The sequence below is a fragment of the Scaptodrosophila lebanonensis genome, unplaced genomic scaffold, assembly GCF_003285725.1.
Source record: "Scaptodrosophila lebanonensis strain 11010-0011.00,11010-0021.00 unplaced genomic scaffold, SlebRS2 tig00000096-arrow-pilon, whole genome shotgun sequence".
Taxonomy (NCBI): domain Eukaryota; kingdom Metazoa; phylum Arthropoda; class Insecta; order Diptera; family Drosophilidae; genus Scaptodrosophila; species Scaptodrosophila lebanonensis.
In genome coordinates, this window is record NW_022060567.1 from 2,018,131 (window position 1) to 2,033,250 (window position 15,120).

The window sequence follows — 15,120 nt, forward strand, 5'->3', positions numbered from 1 at the left end:
TTGAAACACTTGAATAGTGCACTGATAATTCCGTTACGTTATATATTTGAGAACAAGTATAAAAATTAATAATTAAATCATTTGACATGACTGAACTTTGTAAGTGCTACTTTTTTATTTCAATAATTTATCACATCTCCTCTTATTTTCTTAAGGGACTAACAATAGTTAATCAAATCTTATTCTAATTTATTTTACATTTAATTATTAAATTGTGGCTAAACAGCTCTGAACGAGCAAGTCCTTGCGATGCAGGCGACTCCGGCGACATTATTGTTAACACATAAGAAACAGCACAGATATCAGAAATGTAAAATTATTTAAAACAATACACATTATGTGAATGGAGAAGTCATGCAGAAGTATTTTTGTTAAGATCCCTAGATATTTTTTTGGGTATACTTTGTATATGGTATGATATTTCAGTTTTTAAAAGTGTTGAGTCTTGCCACAAATTTCTGCGCTGCAAGCCACGGAATTGGTTCAGATTTGGAAACTTCACAGAGCCCCAACTAACCGCTGCTGTCGTTTCTGATTTTGATTTCCAAGCGATAAGCCGGCAAAGAGCGTAGCTATTAGTTGAAAGTATAACACACATATGTATGTGCATAGGGGTATGTGAGTCGCACACACGGGCAGAGCGACTTTTAGGTGTGGAAGAGAAGGCTCAAGTTCAAGTCACGTTCACAATTAATATGCGACGCAGTTATCCTGCGCGCGCCGTGGCCCACATAAATCAAGAGACAGTTGCGTGCGTGCGTGCGTGAGTGTGTGCGTGCATGCGTGCGTGAGTGTGCTTGCATAGTAGAAGGCAAGAACGTTAAATCTTTGAGTGTGTCACTGGCGCAGGTCGAGATCTTGAGATGCTGTTCGGTGATTATGACGCGCATGAAACGACAAACAATAAAATCCAAAATAGCGGCGGCGCAGGATGTCGCGAGATCGAGAATGCGCAGGTTATGGTCCCACGGTGCAGCAGCAAATGTGGCAAGGGCGGCGGCGGCTACAGCGGCAGCAGCAGCAGCAGCAACAACGTCTTCTTCCAGGAATGCTGCAGCTCGTCGACAGCCGCGTCATTTTGGCTTCGTTTTCACAACGCGCCGCCTAGCTGGACACACAAGCACACACACAAACACACACACACACCAACACATATACACACATGTTTACACGCTCTGCATAATCCAGAGTGCGCAGAGTGAAAAAACAAAAAAAAAACAAAAGCGAGTCCGACAACGCAAAACAATATCATCATAAAAATGCAGCCAGCTTCGAATAGCCACTCCGTGCCTCGCCGGCCGGCAAAAATGCAAGTGGCCAGTGGCCCATATCCCAGAGGTTCCTGAGAGTGTGGTGAGGCTGATGGTCGTCGTGGGGTCGCCGTCGTCGTCGTCGTCATCGTCATCGTCATCGTCGTCGTCGTCGCTGTCGTCGTCATAGTCATACCCACTCGTGACCGCTATAAATCGATGAAGTCATTGTGCGAACTGTTTGCAAAGGTGTATGAGAGCATGTATGGATGGGTGTGTGTGTGTGTGTGTGTCTGTTGCTGTGTAAGTGTCGCCTCTTTGGGCCTCCGCCTCTGCCTCTGCCTCTGCCTCTGTTTCTGCCCTTGCCTTCTTGTATTTTCATTTTTATTTTCGTACTTCGTTCGATTTTATTGCCTCCTCATAAAAGTAGCATAAACATGTTAGTAGCCTTTTGCTACCGCTACTTAAGTTAGTTGTTGTTGTTGTTGCTGTTGTTACTGTTCTTGTTGTTGCTGCCGTTTAACCGTGCTGTGTATATGAGTGTGTGTGTGTGTGTGTGTGTGTCTTTGTACTTGTGTGCACTGCACAGATTTACGAATTTGTTGCACTTTTTATTATGTATATGATTTTCACTTCAACATTTTTTTTTTTACTTCACCTTTGCTGTTGTTCTTATGAAGTTTTTTCTCTTCTTTTTATTTTTCTTTTTCGTTGCGCTGCACTGCACAGCTCTCAGTGTCAAAGTGTAATAAAATATTACTCATGGTAATTAAAATTGTCGTGCTGCGCTGTGTTTGCTTTTATTTTTGAATAGTTGCCGCTTGCCAGCAGCACCAACGCGCTGGCTATAGCTATGGCTAATGTAGTTGTCGTTGTTGTAGTTGTTGTAGTTGTTGTTGTTGTTGTTGTTGTTGTTGCAGCAGTAGTTGCTGTTGTCGTTGTCGTTAAAAGCAAAGCAGCTCAAGTTCAATGTGCACACCATCTAAGCCCAAACACACACACACACACACACACTCAGTAAAAACAAAAAGGCGAATACGAAGACGCTCAGCAAACAGGGCAGAAAAATTAAAACAATTAAAAAAACGTTTTGGAGATGCTTAAAAGCCAACTAACTATACTTACTTACTGCATAAGTATGTATGTGTGTATGTGTGTATGGTTGTATACATGCACACATACGAGTACATGTGTATATAAATACTGGCTTAATAGGCACAGACCCGTCTGCGCAATAAACTTATTAAAAAGGTTCTGTGCGGCACTGCCGGCAAAGACTTTAAGGGAGCGAGAGGAAGAGCTTGGGCGAGGGCAGACAGCGACAGTTCAACGACATGTTTATTAAGTCATAACACACACAAACACAAACGTACCTAAATATAAATTCGCGTACATTATATCCATTTCCATTTATACATTATTATATAACCTGTCTGGAAATGTGTTAGGCCAAAACAAAAACATGCTCGTTCTTGATTAGCAACCGTCTGGCCGTATGAGGGATACTCTCACAACTCAACCCACTTGGCGTGTCAGCTAAAGCGAACCTGCCACCACCTACACCTACATGCGAGTAGAACGTTCAAGTTCGGATAATATCTTCTCCCCAGTCATTCCCATGGTAATTAGATATGTGTGTGTGTTATTGTCAATAGATGTTGATCGAACATAGGAATGCTATCAAATGATGTGTTGTGGTATATGAGGTATTGCCGTTATTATTGCCATGACAGCTATTCTAATTGTTTATTTATTTAAGGAACGTCTCAGTGCTCCAAGTACTTACTAACAAACACCTGTTTATTAGTTAAGACTTAAAATATAATATTTGCTCACATTCATTAATATTTTTTAATCGCTTCAAAATAACAGCATTTGTAAATAATTTAAAAGTAATGTTTACAATGCTAATCATTTAAGTTTTATGATCAGATAACAATTAATAATCCCACCTACTCCTTGCTTGCAATCCATGTACTATTTAGTCCACTCTTTTCCGAACTAAAAAATTCATTTTCTTCAGTTTAAACTATGTCGCTTCTATTTTTTTGTTCGAACCCAAAAAGAAAAATTGTTCTTTCGCGATCTAGTTTTTCAAAAAGCTTATATTTTTTTAAATTTAAACATGAAATCTGATGAATATTTGTAAAATTATTAAAAAGTATTAAAAATAATTATGTTCTGTAAGAAAAATGTGTATGGAAGAAAATTCGAATAAACGAAGAAAATTTGGTCGTTTCTATTATTTTTTCCATCACTGTACGTATGCTTGTCTATTCATATAACTGAATGGGTATACGAAACGGCTACATAGGTGCCAAAGCGCCTTTAATTCACAAACGCATACATACATACATACAAGTACGAGTAAGTCTCAAGCCCAACACAGCAGCGAGCTGGCAAGGAGGCTCAGCCTTAGCTGAGAACTTTATCGTGGGGTTTTTGTTGTTGTTGTTGTTGTTGCTGTTGCCACCTCTGTGGGTAGTCGTTACTTTGAAATTTATGTTGTGGCGCACTATGAAATTACATAAATGACCATTAAAATGTATGTTAATAAAAACAAGATACACGCCGACATGTGTACGCAAATTATATAATTACGAGTGCCAACCAGAATCTGGGCTCTACGCGAAAATGAAAAGGAGGAGAAGCAGAAGCAGAAGGAGGAAGACAACGAAAACGGGAGAGAGCAGAAAAAGTTACAGATTAAGATGTGAGAATACAAAGCCCATCAATACTATCCTTTGAAGTGAAACGTATGCATTTCATCCGCCGAAGAGGAAAATTCCTGCATTTTGCAACAAATCAAAAATTTAAGTCTAGGCAATAAATATAATCATCTATATAAAAATATATTAACTTATTTAGTTGCTTTTTCGAGTAATACTTGACAATATTCCGCTAGAAGTGTCCAATGTGGCCCAAGCTATTAAATCAATTCTACCTAAGGATTTAGTTTTGGGCGATCCTCCTTTTAACATTTATTCAATTTAATCAATGAATCAGGAGACTATCAGCGTTTTCTCGAAACTTTAAATTCAATTAAATTAAATGCATTTGATTAGAGGGGTTTATGTTGTGATATATTGAGCATTAATGGCATGCTTGCATGCCCGACTTTTATAAACGCTGTGCCCTCTATCCAGCCAAAACGAAAACCATTAAAGACCATTACAATTTATAAAACAAATTTACATTTGCACATTTTTAAATTGAAATTTGGAAGCACAAGAGTGAGTGCTACAGTGGAATACCCTCTACCTTTCTCAACTTAAATCGAATTTATTTATATATTTATTTATTTATAATGTAGTGCACTGATTTTGTGAGCACATGATTATGGCATTATAAATCATTTAGCTGTGATATCACAATTAATAAACAAATTTTGCCGCTACGAGTGGTTTCTTAGCCGATCATTTCTGCGACAGAGGCATACATACAAGTAGATACTTTACGAAGTTTCTAAATGCAATTCAAATAACGAGGCCATTTATGATAGTTTGTTATAAAGATAAGACAAGTCTACTCACCAAATAGGATGCACCTACCTGTTAAGGCTCGAAAGTTCTCGATGTTCACACGGACAGACGTGATGAACCGATGAAGACGTAGACGGACAGACAGATACGTCTATATCGAATCACCTTTCCATGATTATGATCAATATATGTAAAGTATATTATGGGCTCCAATTTCCAATTTCTAGTATACTCTTGACTATTCAGATACACTACAGCTTACGAGCAAATGCCTATTTGAGCCTAATCATATTTTCAAAATTAAAAAGCACGGTAATAAACGACTTTATATTGAACCTGAAACGAAATTGTTCGCTGCCCGAATTTCTCATAACATCATTGAAATTCTAGGGAGCTTATCAAACATATTTCTAAGTATTTCTAACATATTTTGGGCTTTAAATAAATCACATTTTTTACTTGCGTAAAGTCAAAAATATAATTTATTTCTGTTACACACACATTTAAAAACCATTAGAACGTTGAATTTGTGCAAGCTCGACTTCTGAATACCCTGTACCAAAGTTTTTCCGTTACAGTCTCTCACCTCAAATAATATTTTCGCAGACAATCACTATTATAAATGGATTTAGATATAGCTTCAGATTATGGCGAAATACTTCTACATAAAATAATACGTATGTTCGTAATAAACTGGATATGTCTAGCTAGCTTATTTACTTATTTATTTAATTTATTTCATCGACAAACAATGCAGTCGATGTAAAAAAAATCAATACAATAGAGAACTGAAGCTAAATAAAACTAAAAAAATAAAAATTCTATAGAAATTACAAAAATATCTAATAACGAATTCGGCTCGGTGGAGGAGAGAGTAGTCCGATACGTTATTAGACCCAACAAAGAAGAAATTGAGATGAGAAAATAGCAATAAAAGATAAAAGAAATCAAATTAAAATTAAAATGCTGAAATAACGGATAAAATATGTACCCATAAGACGATGTCTGTCCTGCCTCCTTCTGCCCTTTACATACTCGTACATCTGGGGCTTAGACATTCTGGCATACCCGTTCATTTTACGGGGAGAGGGTATAATGAATTCGAAAAGCGCTCGAATGCATTCTAGAAGTGATGACGTACACAATATTCGTATTGAATTTCAATTTCAGCTCGTGCTGTTTTTTGTTCCGTTGCGGCGCTCGACAAATACTCGTACAAGTATAATGAATACTGGCGGCACACGACATTAACTTGCGATTGCCGATCTCTGCGTATGTCGACTGGTCTGCTGGCTGGTAGCAGCAGCAGCAACAACAACAACAACAACTGAAGCAGCAATCTCAAGCAAACAAATAAACAATCTTGGAAAATATTGATGTAATAAATAATATGCAAGCGAGCATTTCATTTATTATGAAAGGCGAATCACACACTCAATGCGATGAGTGATTTGAAGTTATGTATTTGTAAACAATTCGAAAGCAATTACTACGTGTTTATTATTGAATTTAACGGCCAGTGGCTGTGCGGATGAAAGGACAGCGATACCATTATGTAAACGAACTGAATTCAAATGCCCCTCAATGAGTTATCGTACAGAATTACTTGACAAATCGGCTCTCTTGAGCAAATAACAATGCAGATTTAAAAAATATAAAATCATTAAACCAGCAATTACAAAACTAAATTTTAGCTTAAGTTGTGAATAAATGGAGCCGCAAGAGTATTTTTTCTATACCTTAGCCTCGAAGCGCTGAGCCAAAGCATCATACTTGCTAATTTATATGCCCATATAGTATATCGGTTATAAGCAACAAAAACCGATTTCTGCTTGCCGGCAGTGGTCGGATTTGGCTGAAAACCGAATATGAATCACAAAATATCAGAGTGCTTGATTAACATAGAAATTACTGTAAAAGCGACCGATCGTTGCATACACACGCTATATACAAAGTGGCCCGATCCGATCTGTTTGTTCAATCAGAAGCTTATGTTCGCCTCATCATGCTGACCATTCATGAGCCCTTAGCATGTGATCTGTCATACCGCCATGTCCTTACAGATATCAGACAAATTGAAGGATATACATGAAGACAAGCCCCACTGTAATAGTGCTGCTTGACAGCTAAGTATTTGTATAATTGTCTTCATTGCCTTTAGTAGACTCCAATCACTGGTCGGACAGTGTACAATGGGCCAAATAGCCAATCTTTTGACATGAATTCGAAGATAGCGGCTTGAAATTCGGCTTAGTTAATTTTAGTGACATGAATATCCGATCCGCCCACCGTATATTAGCTTAACAGCATTACTTTTTTGCAGAAAGCTAGTTTTCAGTCCACAATAGATGGGCACTTTGGTTAAGTTTTATATAAATATGAATGAAACAAATAAATGCACACAATATAAAATTAGCAAAAACAAACAAATTATTGTTTTATATAAATATTCTACAAATACAGGCCTTTCATTTCCAATATTAACATTAACTTATTTTGGAAAATTAAGAAATTTACAAGCTCGCAAAATTAGAAAAAAGTTTCGTACCTTATTTACCAAAACGCACTGCTGAACGCACAACTGACTTTTTAATGTTGTTTATAATGCATGCATGAAGATCAAAAATATTTATCTTTATTTAGAAAAATATATATATCAAAATAATATTTTTTCCATGAAATTTTTGAGCTTATGCCAAAAAAAAAAGAGTTGTCTGGCCCAATGTGCAGTGTGAAGAAAGGTTGTAAACGTTAAAAAGAAAAGTAAGCTTAGCAATATAGTGGAATTCTGATTGTTTATAACTTTTGAAAACTATGGAGTGTGCTAGTTGGAAAAAAAGAAGAAAAACAGCATAAACTTGAAATTTTCTTATCTCGGGCCTAGAAAATGCTATTAGCCCATAACTTGGACTTTTCAACAGATTTGATATTTTACAAACAGACTGACCGACAGATGGACAGGCATACTTGTATGGCATTAATTGCATAAATTACAGTAAGCTAATCAGAGCCTAATTTCTGCCAAGACCTACATACATATCTCTGACGACAATTGCATCAGATCTATTTAAATTGAGGAACAAACACCCTATGCATCAATGGAAGTCCTACGAATAGTTAAGGGGCTGCTGAAAACAAAAACACGCGCGAACATGCGCGAACATGCCCAAAGAAATGCCCACAACAAAAATATGTATAATTGAAGATAAAAATAAATGCAAAAAATGCAGCAACCACACGACGACTTCCCATGAAAAATGCAGCCAGAGGCAAAATCCAAAAATAATAATAATAATAATAAAATACAAAATAAAAGGAGGGCGACAAACAATAGCAAAAAGTGGCTGGACATGCTATAACAAAAGCCGCACAAGACAAAATGCAGTTATCTATATTGTACTCGTACATACTTGTACACACATACATACTTGTACATACATATATACATACATACATACGTACTACACATAGCTAAAAATTGTACAAAGGAAGTGCAGCGACAACAACAACAACAACAGCAGCAGCAGTATTCGTACAAAAATACTCAAAAAGAATAAGAAAAAAATGATGGGTTATTAAATGTTGTTAATCTGTCACTTTTATTGTGCAGCCGGGTCGGTCGGTCGCTCATTTGGTCTGTGGGTTACCTTCGGACCGTTCGGGCCATATTCAAATTTCAGACAAATGCCAAATAAAAAGACTTGGGAAATGGCTAAGAGAAATGGCAAGGTGAGAGCGGCGGTAGAGGCAAGGGCTGGGCGGCGAACAATGTTGCAGGTAAATGGTCAAGGCAACGCCTGGCCGCGCCGCACCGCACCGCACCGTGCCGTGCCGTGCCGCAACCACCGTTATAACCACACCGTACAATGGACAATGGGCAGAGGAGGCGCAGTTTCTCTTTGCGAGTATGTGTTGCTGTCTCTGCCTCTGCCTCTGCCATTTGGCTTTATTGTGCTCGCTGTTTAAATATTTACCAAGTTTTACAATATTTATGACAGCTAAAAACATAACAACACCTACTTTTGTGCAGTCGTAGTGCTCGCAACTCCCGAACCGCTCGAACCGTTCGAACCGCTCGACACTTGACACTAGACGCAGGTCAAATATGTCGATGTTGGCTAAGCCCCGGGCTTAGTCCTTTCAGTTGACAACTATGCTAACTTCCTGTGCGACCGACAGACAGACAGAGGGAACGATCCAAAGCAAGAGGGAGATAGAGATAGAGAGAGGGAGAGTGTGTGCATCATAAAAACTGTCGCTCGATTGCAATCAATAAACGGCTTAGAAACAACAAGCAAAGCAACTACAACGCGACCAACTAGCCGGTCAAGTAATATTCAAATATTTCCAGCCACTTCTCTAATCCATTTGAATGTCAACACTTGGCCCTTTGCTCCCTGCTTCCGTTCAACGCACTTACATGCTAATCCTGTCTGTCTCAGCAATTGTGTCTCAGCAATCTCCGATCGCCTTCGATCCCTCTGCTCTCTCTCTCTCTCTCCCTCTCCCTGCTAGCGACTTTGCTGCTTAGCCCCGCTCTTATGTGCCACAAAGTACCACTAAACGCTGGCAAGCATTGAGTTTGGCGCAATAAGCCGGCGCATTAAAAAGTAAATTTGTTTAAATCCGCTTAAAACAAAGTGAGTAGCCGTAGTCTGGACTAGGATTAGTGCAATAGCTCGGCTTACAGACACTTTGCATGCCAATATGCAACAAGTGTACGGATTAATGTTGCGGACAATAGCTCGAGACGTACATCATCCACATCCTCATTCTCATCACCATCACCTTGCAGCAGCACTTACCAAAGTTCAATGAGTTAGTTGGCTAAACTGGGACTAAGCTTAGCATAATGAGAATGGACGGCTCATTGATGCTCCTCGACGTTAACTGCAGCACAGGGTTGGCTTCTCAACTCTTTACTCCTTTGCTCATTCGTCCTTTTTTGAGGCTCTTCATTGAGCCATTTGATATCGTTCTCTATTGTTATAGATTTTGCTGCATTTGGAGCCAACTACACAATCCTCTCGATTCCCGACATTATATTGGTTCCTGTGACTCGCTCGTGCGTTTCTAATTCGTGTCGCGACTAGGAATCTGAAGTAGTTGGATGCATAAATAGCTGTACTAGCTAAGCCTTATTTAAAACTTTGACTAAAAAAGCTCATAACGTAAATAATTCTTTATATTTAAACGAACATTTAATACAAAGATGAATGACATTCTAACTTGTTTTATTTTGGATCTAGAAAATAAAAAATAATAAAGACGTCCTCACATTAATCTTGTTTTGTGCAGATCGCCTCTTAGAACCGTGCATCTTCGAATACTGGCTCTAATTGAATCGCAAGATAGCGAAATATGCCTTAAAAAAATTTACTTCCACTATTGGAATTAAAATTTTCAGAAGTTTTCCGACGCTTTCCGGACTATTTTGCTTGCTTTTAATAAAAGTGGTTGGTCCGCCATTTCTAAACACTAACAGAGAGCTGTTTCCATTTCCGGCACACATTTTCTTTAAATAAAGAGACTTGCCAAGATTTGTTCAATTCTAGCATTATTAACATTATTAGCGTCTGGAGAGTAAAAACAACTTATGCTCTATATGCCGATCAGCATTTATGAGACAGAGGCATACCTGCCTTAACAAAATTTATTTATGCATTTACTGCCAAAGCAAAAAATGTTCGAGATAGTTACAGAAACTTTCCAGCGTTACTTTCGATGTTAAATTGCAAAATTATCAGATTTTTAAATTAGAACTCTTTCAAATGTAAACGACTGTAATCTTGTTTTCGTAAGATTTTGTATTAGTAGACATAAAAGAGCTCATTTATATATTTATTGATTCCATTCTGTCCTTAAGTCGTCCTGATATCTTTACTAATTTGTAAAATTTTATTTTGCAACAGAATTCATCGGAGGATACTCGATACTCATATGAATATTTGAATACACATCTAAAATATGTTGCTTTAATTCTGCTTTCCTTTCCTAGAACCACTTGCAATTATTCTAGTGGTTTAATTTGTTTGAGGTTTTCAAAAAAATATTGTGCGAGAATCACATATCTTAATTGAAGGTTTGGAATGTTGCGAATGATTTCAAGGAAACAGTGCTTCTCTCAATTAATTGGAACATTTAAAAGGGGATTGCGCAAATTTCTTGATTTTATCCCCCCATGCAGAGCTTGGCAATAATACTTACGTATTATTCACTTCCGTTTGGTTCAATACCGAAATCGACAGTTGTAGGACTTCAATTCCCCAACGTGTTAGGTAAAAGATGTGGATTCGTTTTCATATTCATTTTATTTATTGGGTGCATTTATTTCTGCAGCTTAGTCTATATACGACGCCTACAAACATAAATTAGATAATGCTATACTACAATACATACGTGCATTCGTATCTCCTCTCTATATACAATTCAATCGTGTGAAATTAACTAAAATAGCCATATTGCATTTAACACAACTCACGGCTGTATCACAGTTCAACAGGACTTATTATATGAAAAAAAAAGTGTATGTATATGCTATATATTCGTAACTACTTTAAATTAAATCTAGGCGCAAAAAAATGGGCGTTTAAATATATGGTACTTAGATATAATACTTTAAAATGGTTTGGATGTCAGGGCTAGTACCTACTAAAGATAAGCAGATGAACTAATTAAGAGTACAAAGTATGGGTGTGTATATGGGTGTGTGTGTGAATGTTGCAGTTACTCCTTTTTGACTAGAACGGCAACTTTATGTAATTGTGTGTGTCTGTGTGTGTGTGGCAACCTAAGACTAAGCATCTCTCAAGAATTGTTTGCAGTTCTTTGCACGCTATTTTGAAGATTGAAATAAAAAAAACCAGCTTAATTTATTTAAATTTAAGTTAAAAGCATGTGCAGAATGATTGTGCCATGCAATAATAAATAGATTACCTTATGTATATATAGTATATATACATAAATGGGTATATGAATGCGTACTTGTATATATGTAAAATAATAATAATACTTTTAAATTTCATATGCCATGCATTTCAAGTGCAATGTGTTTGGGTTGGGTTTGGGTTTGGGTTAGTGTGGGTGTGCTTGAATGTTAGGGGTGTGTGTGTGTGTGTGTGTGTGTGGACAGAGACCAAACTGAAAATTGTAATTCATTAAATTTACTTGATCCAGACGCGGACGGACAGACAGACAGACAGATAGACAGGCAGACAGCAGCTTTAGCTTCAGCTTCAACATCAACTCACGCGCGCAGCACGCGACGCGATGACGTCGGCCTGGACGTCGGCCTAGACGCAGACGCCGACGCCGACGCTGAGGCCGGCTGTTGACGCTTGCCACGCCGTCCTGCGGCCAGCTCCGCGGTGGGCTTGGCCACCTCGTTGAACTCCTTCCGATTGATGGCAGCATCCAGTTGCAGGCGCTTCTGCCGCTGCGCCAACAGCTGCTGCTGCTGTTGTTGTTGCCTCTGCTTTTGCTGCTGCTGCTGCTGCCTATCGCGCTGCCGTTGTCCTTGGTGCTCTCGCGCCAACCGGCGCCTGTTTCTCTTGCCATTCTGCCGCAGGAGCTGCCACATGGTGCGCAGAAACTCGTAATAATGATGCTTGACGAACTGCAAGTCAATAGAGTCCGCCTCAAAGGCGGCAGACGCCGACGCCGATGACGACGTCGACATCGAAGTTGGGGACGACGTCGCCGGGCGCCGCTTGGAGCGCAACTTGAGACGCTTGTTCATGTCATTGCGCGATATTTGCGGTAGCTGGCGTCTCTGTGCAGCACTCGGAGCCGGATATGTGTGATTGACTGCCGTCTCCAGTTCGCACAACATGCTGCGCGAGCTGAGGAGCAGGAGCTTCAGTTCGCGTGCCGCGCGACTCTCGCGCTTCAAGTGTTGCCGATCCCAATTGATTTGCATGCGACGCAAATAGGCAAAGGAGGCCACATAGGTTTGCATGTTGCGGTACCAGCGCTTCAGCGCAATCTGTCGTGGAAAAATGGGAGCCAAAGTCCAGGAAAATTAGTGATGACTAAATCTATGGAAATATACTTTCACGGGGCGCCATGAAAGGTATTATATGATTTCGAAATCTAATATCAGGCTCAAGGGCAGAGTGAGGTAACGTTGAGGCACTGATAAATAAAATCGTTCGAACGGACTGAAAGCCTTGTTTTCAATTTTTCTTAAAAGTATATCAATGTTTTTTTGCTCTGAATCTTGTTTATTCTCGAACAGCAGTTTTGTATTAAATAATTAATTGTTTTGTAATGGTTCGATATTATTGGTGAGTTCCACTTTTTGTAATAGCTACAAAAATACTATATATTGAGGAAAGGATATCATAGAAGAACTCATTCAAAAAACATTCAAGGAAAATATAAAATTAGGCTTAAATGGCAAGAGTGTGATCAGGACTAAAATATGACCCGTTAAGGCTTCTTTCATTTTTTTTTTTCAAAAATGAACAGTGGGGAAATGTTTTTTAAAAAAAGCTATGGTTGTGGTATATTTTTGTTGCTTTTCTATTGACTGACACTTACCGTTGAATTTAGCTTGAGCTTTGGCAAGAATTTGTAGTTGTAGTTGTGGAGGGACCACATCTGCATGTCACTAATGTCGATGCCCTCCTGATTGCCACGCAACGACCGATACTCACTGCCGGCGGCGCGCTTCAGCAGGTTAAAGATCTGTGCGAGTGTGGAGGAAGAGATGGAAGAGGGGAAGCAGTTTGTTTAGGAATGTCGATGTTGAATACACATTTTTCCCTGGCATATCGTGCACCCACCTGTTTGGGATTCATGCGTCTCCTGTTGGCTCTGCCGTCGCCAAAGCCGCCGCCAGTGGGGCTGGGCATGTAGAAGCCACCGCAAGGATTCATCCACTCCAGGGCTGTGGTGTTCTCATTGTAGTTGCGATAGTCGTACCAATTGCTGTTCCGCTTGCGGTGACGTTTGCGCAGCGGCTGCTGCTGCTGCGACTGCGACTGCGCCTGCGTCGCCTCATACACGGCATGCAGGCTCAGGGCAACGCTAGATCCTTGCTGCTGTTGCTGCTGCTGCTGCTGCGACTGGCGCTGACCAAGCAGCGTCGTCGTGGTTGTCGTCGTGGTGGCTGCTGCATCGATGACAGTCAAGCCGCCACTGGTTGTGGTTAGTGCGGCGGCGTCACAGCCGCCAGCGGCGCTGAGCACCAGCAGCAGTGAAAGCACCGGCAAGGACATGGCCAGATGCATGCTCCTCTGCTCTTCTGCGGATGTCTGCTGTTTGCTCGGATACTGCCGCCTTGGCGCATGGTCCTGCTCTGCTTTGTACTTGTGTGTGCATATCCTTGTTGCGTTCGTTGTTGCTGTTTTTGCTGCGCCAGCGCTGCCACCTCCACTTCCGCCGCCGCCGTCGCCGCCTTGCCGCGTCGTTGCTGCCGCTGTCGCCGTTTTGTTGCCTTTAACTTTGGTTGCAGCGCAATGGCAACCAACTGCTGCCGTTTGTTGGTATTTTAATGTTGTTTTTTTTTTTAATTTTTTGGGTTTTTTTTATTTTTTATTTGTTTTTTTTTGTATGTGAATATCCAAAAGTTTATTGCCAAAATGCAAAAGCGATGTAACAGTAAATCCGAAAAAACAAACAAAATGAAAGGAAACAAAATAGAAAACACAATGAATATTAAATGAATACGTGCAAGAAGTGCAGAGCATAACAAATGAATTGTTCTACTATGAGATGCATATGAGGATGGGGTTCATGGAGATGACCTTCGCCTTAACTTTCGAGAAATGTTATAGCGATGCCATATCTGTTCGTAACGATATTTGGTCCAATTTATCTTGAGCGAATGTTTTTATCATTATTAATATTATTATCTTATTATTATAATTTTTTTTGTTGAAAATTTTACAGAAAACTCAAAAGCAAAAACTGACAAAAACGAAAACGTAAAATTTTGTTTTCTACCTAAACGTCTCTTTTCACTAAATCGAATTTATTGTAATAATCAGCATAGTTCTGAGGCAATTATTTTGATTAGATAATTTTTGGAAATCCTTAAAATTCACAAATTCAATTTTCCTGCCATTTTCTACAGTTTATATTATAATTCTTACCAAAAAAATATTTCAACGCAATTCTTCCAAACTCATATAAAATAAGAAATCCTTTCTTTGGACTAATCTCAAAATATTAATATTTAAAAGGTAATTAAGAACTTAATCATTCTGTATATTGGATTGAATATATTTGCAGATTGGCTTTAATGGATGTTTCTAGGATTATGCACCTTTTATACCAAAACAAGACATTTGTATAACTATGCAAAAAAAAATTAAAACTCAAATCAAAAATAATACACACACCGCATTATAGTTGAAAATGTTATTGCAAAATGGTAAAAGCAA

The 15,120-nt window shown here is 39.0% G+C and overlaps 1 protein-coding gene across 1 annotated transcript in view; it reads right to left on the bottom strand.

Annotated features, from left to right (window-relative positions):
- Positions 1 to 13,965, bottom strand: part of LOC115627682 (chromatin modification-related protein EAF1) — a 34,332-nt gene extending 20,367 nt beyond the window's left edge. Inside the window, exons 1-3 of the mRNA XM_030523425.1 lie at positions 13,519 to 13,965; positions 13,274 to 13,420; positions 12,049 to 12,716 (exon numbers count right to left, since the gene is read on the bottom strand). Of these exons, the coding sequence (XP_030379285.1) occupies positions 12,049 to 12,716; positions 13,274 to 13,420; positions 13,519 to 13,965 (1,262 nt within the window). The remainder of the gene's footprint in view (positions 1 to 12,048; positions 12,717 to 13,273; positions 13,421 to 13,518) is intronic.
- Positions 13,966 to 15,120: the final 1,155 nt, after the last annotated feature.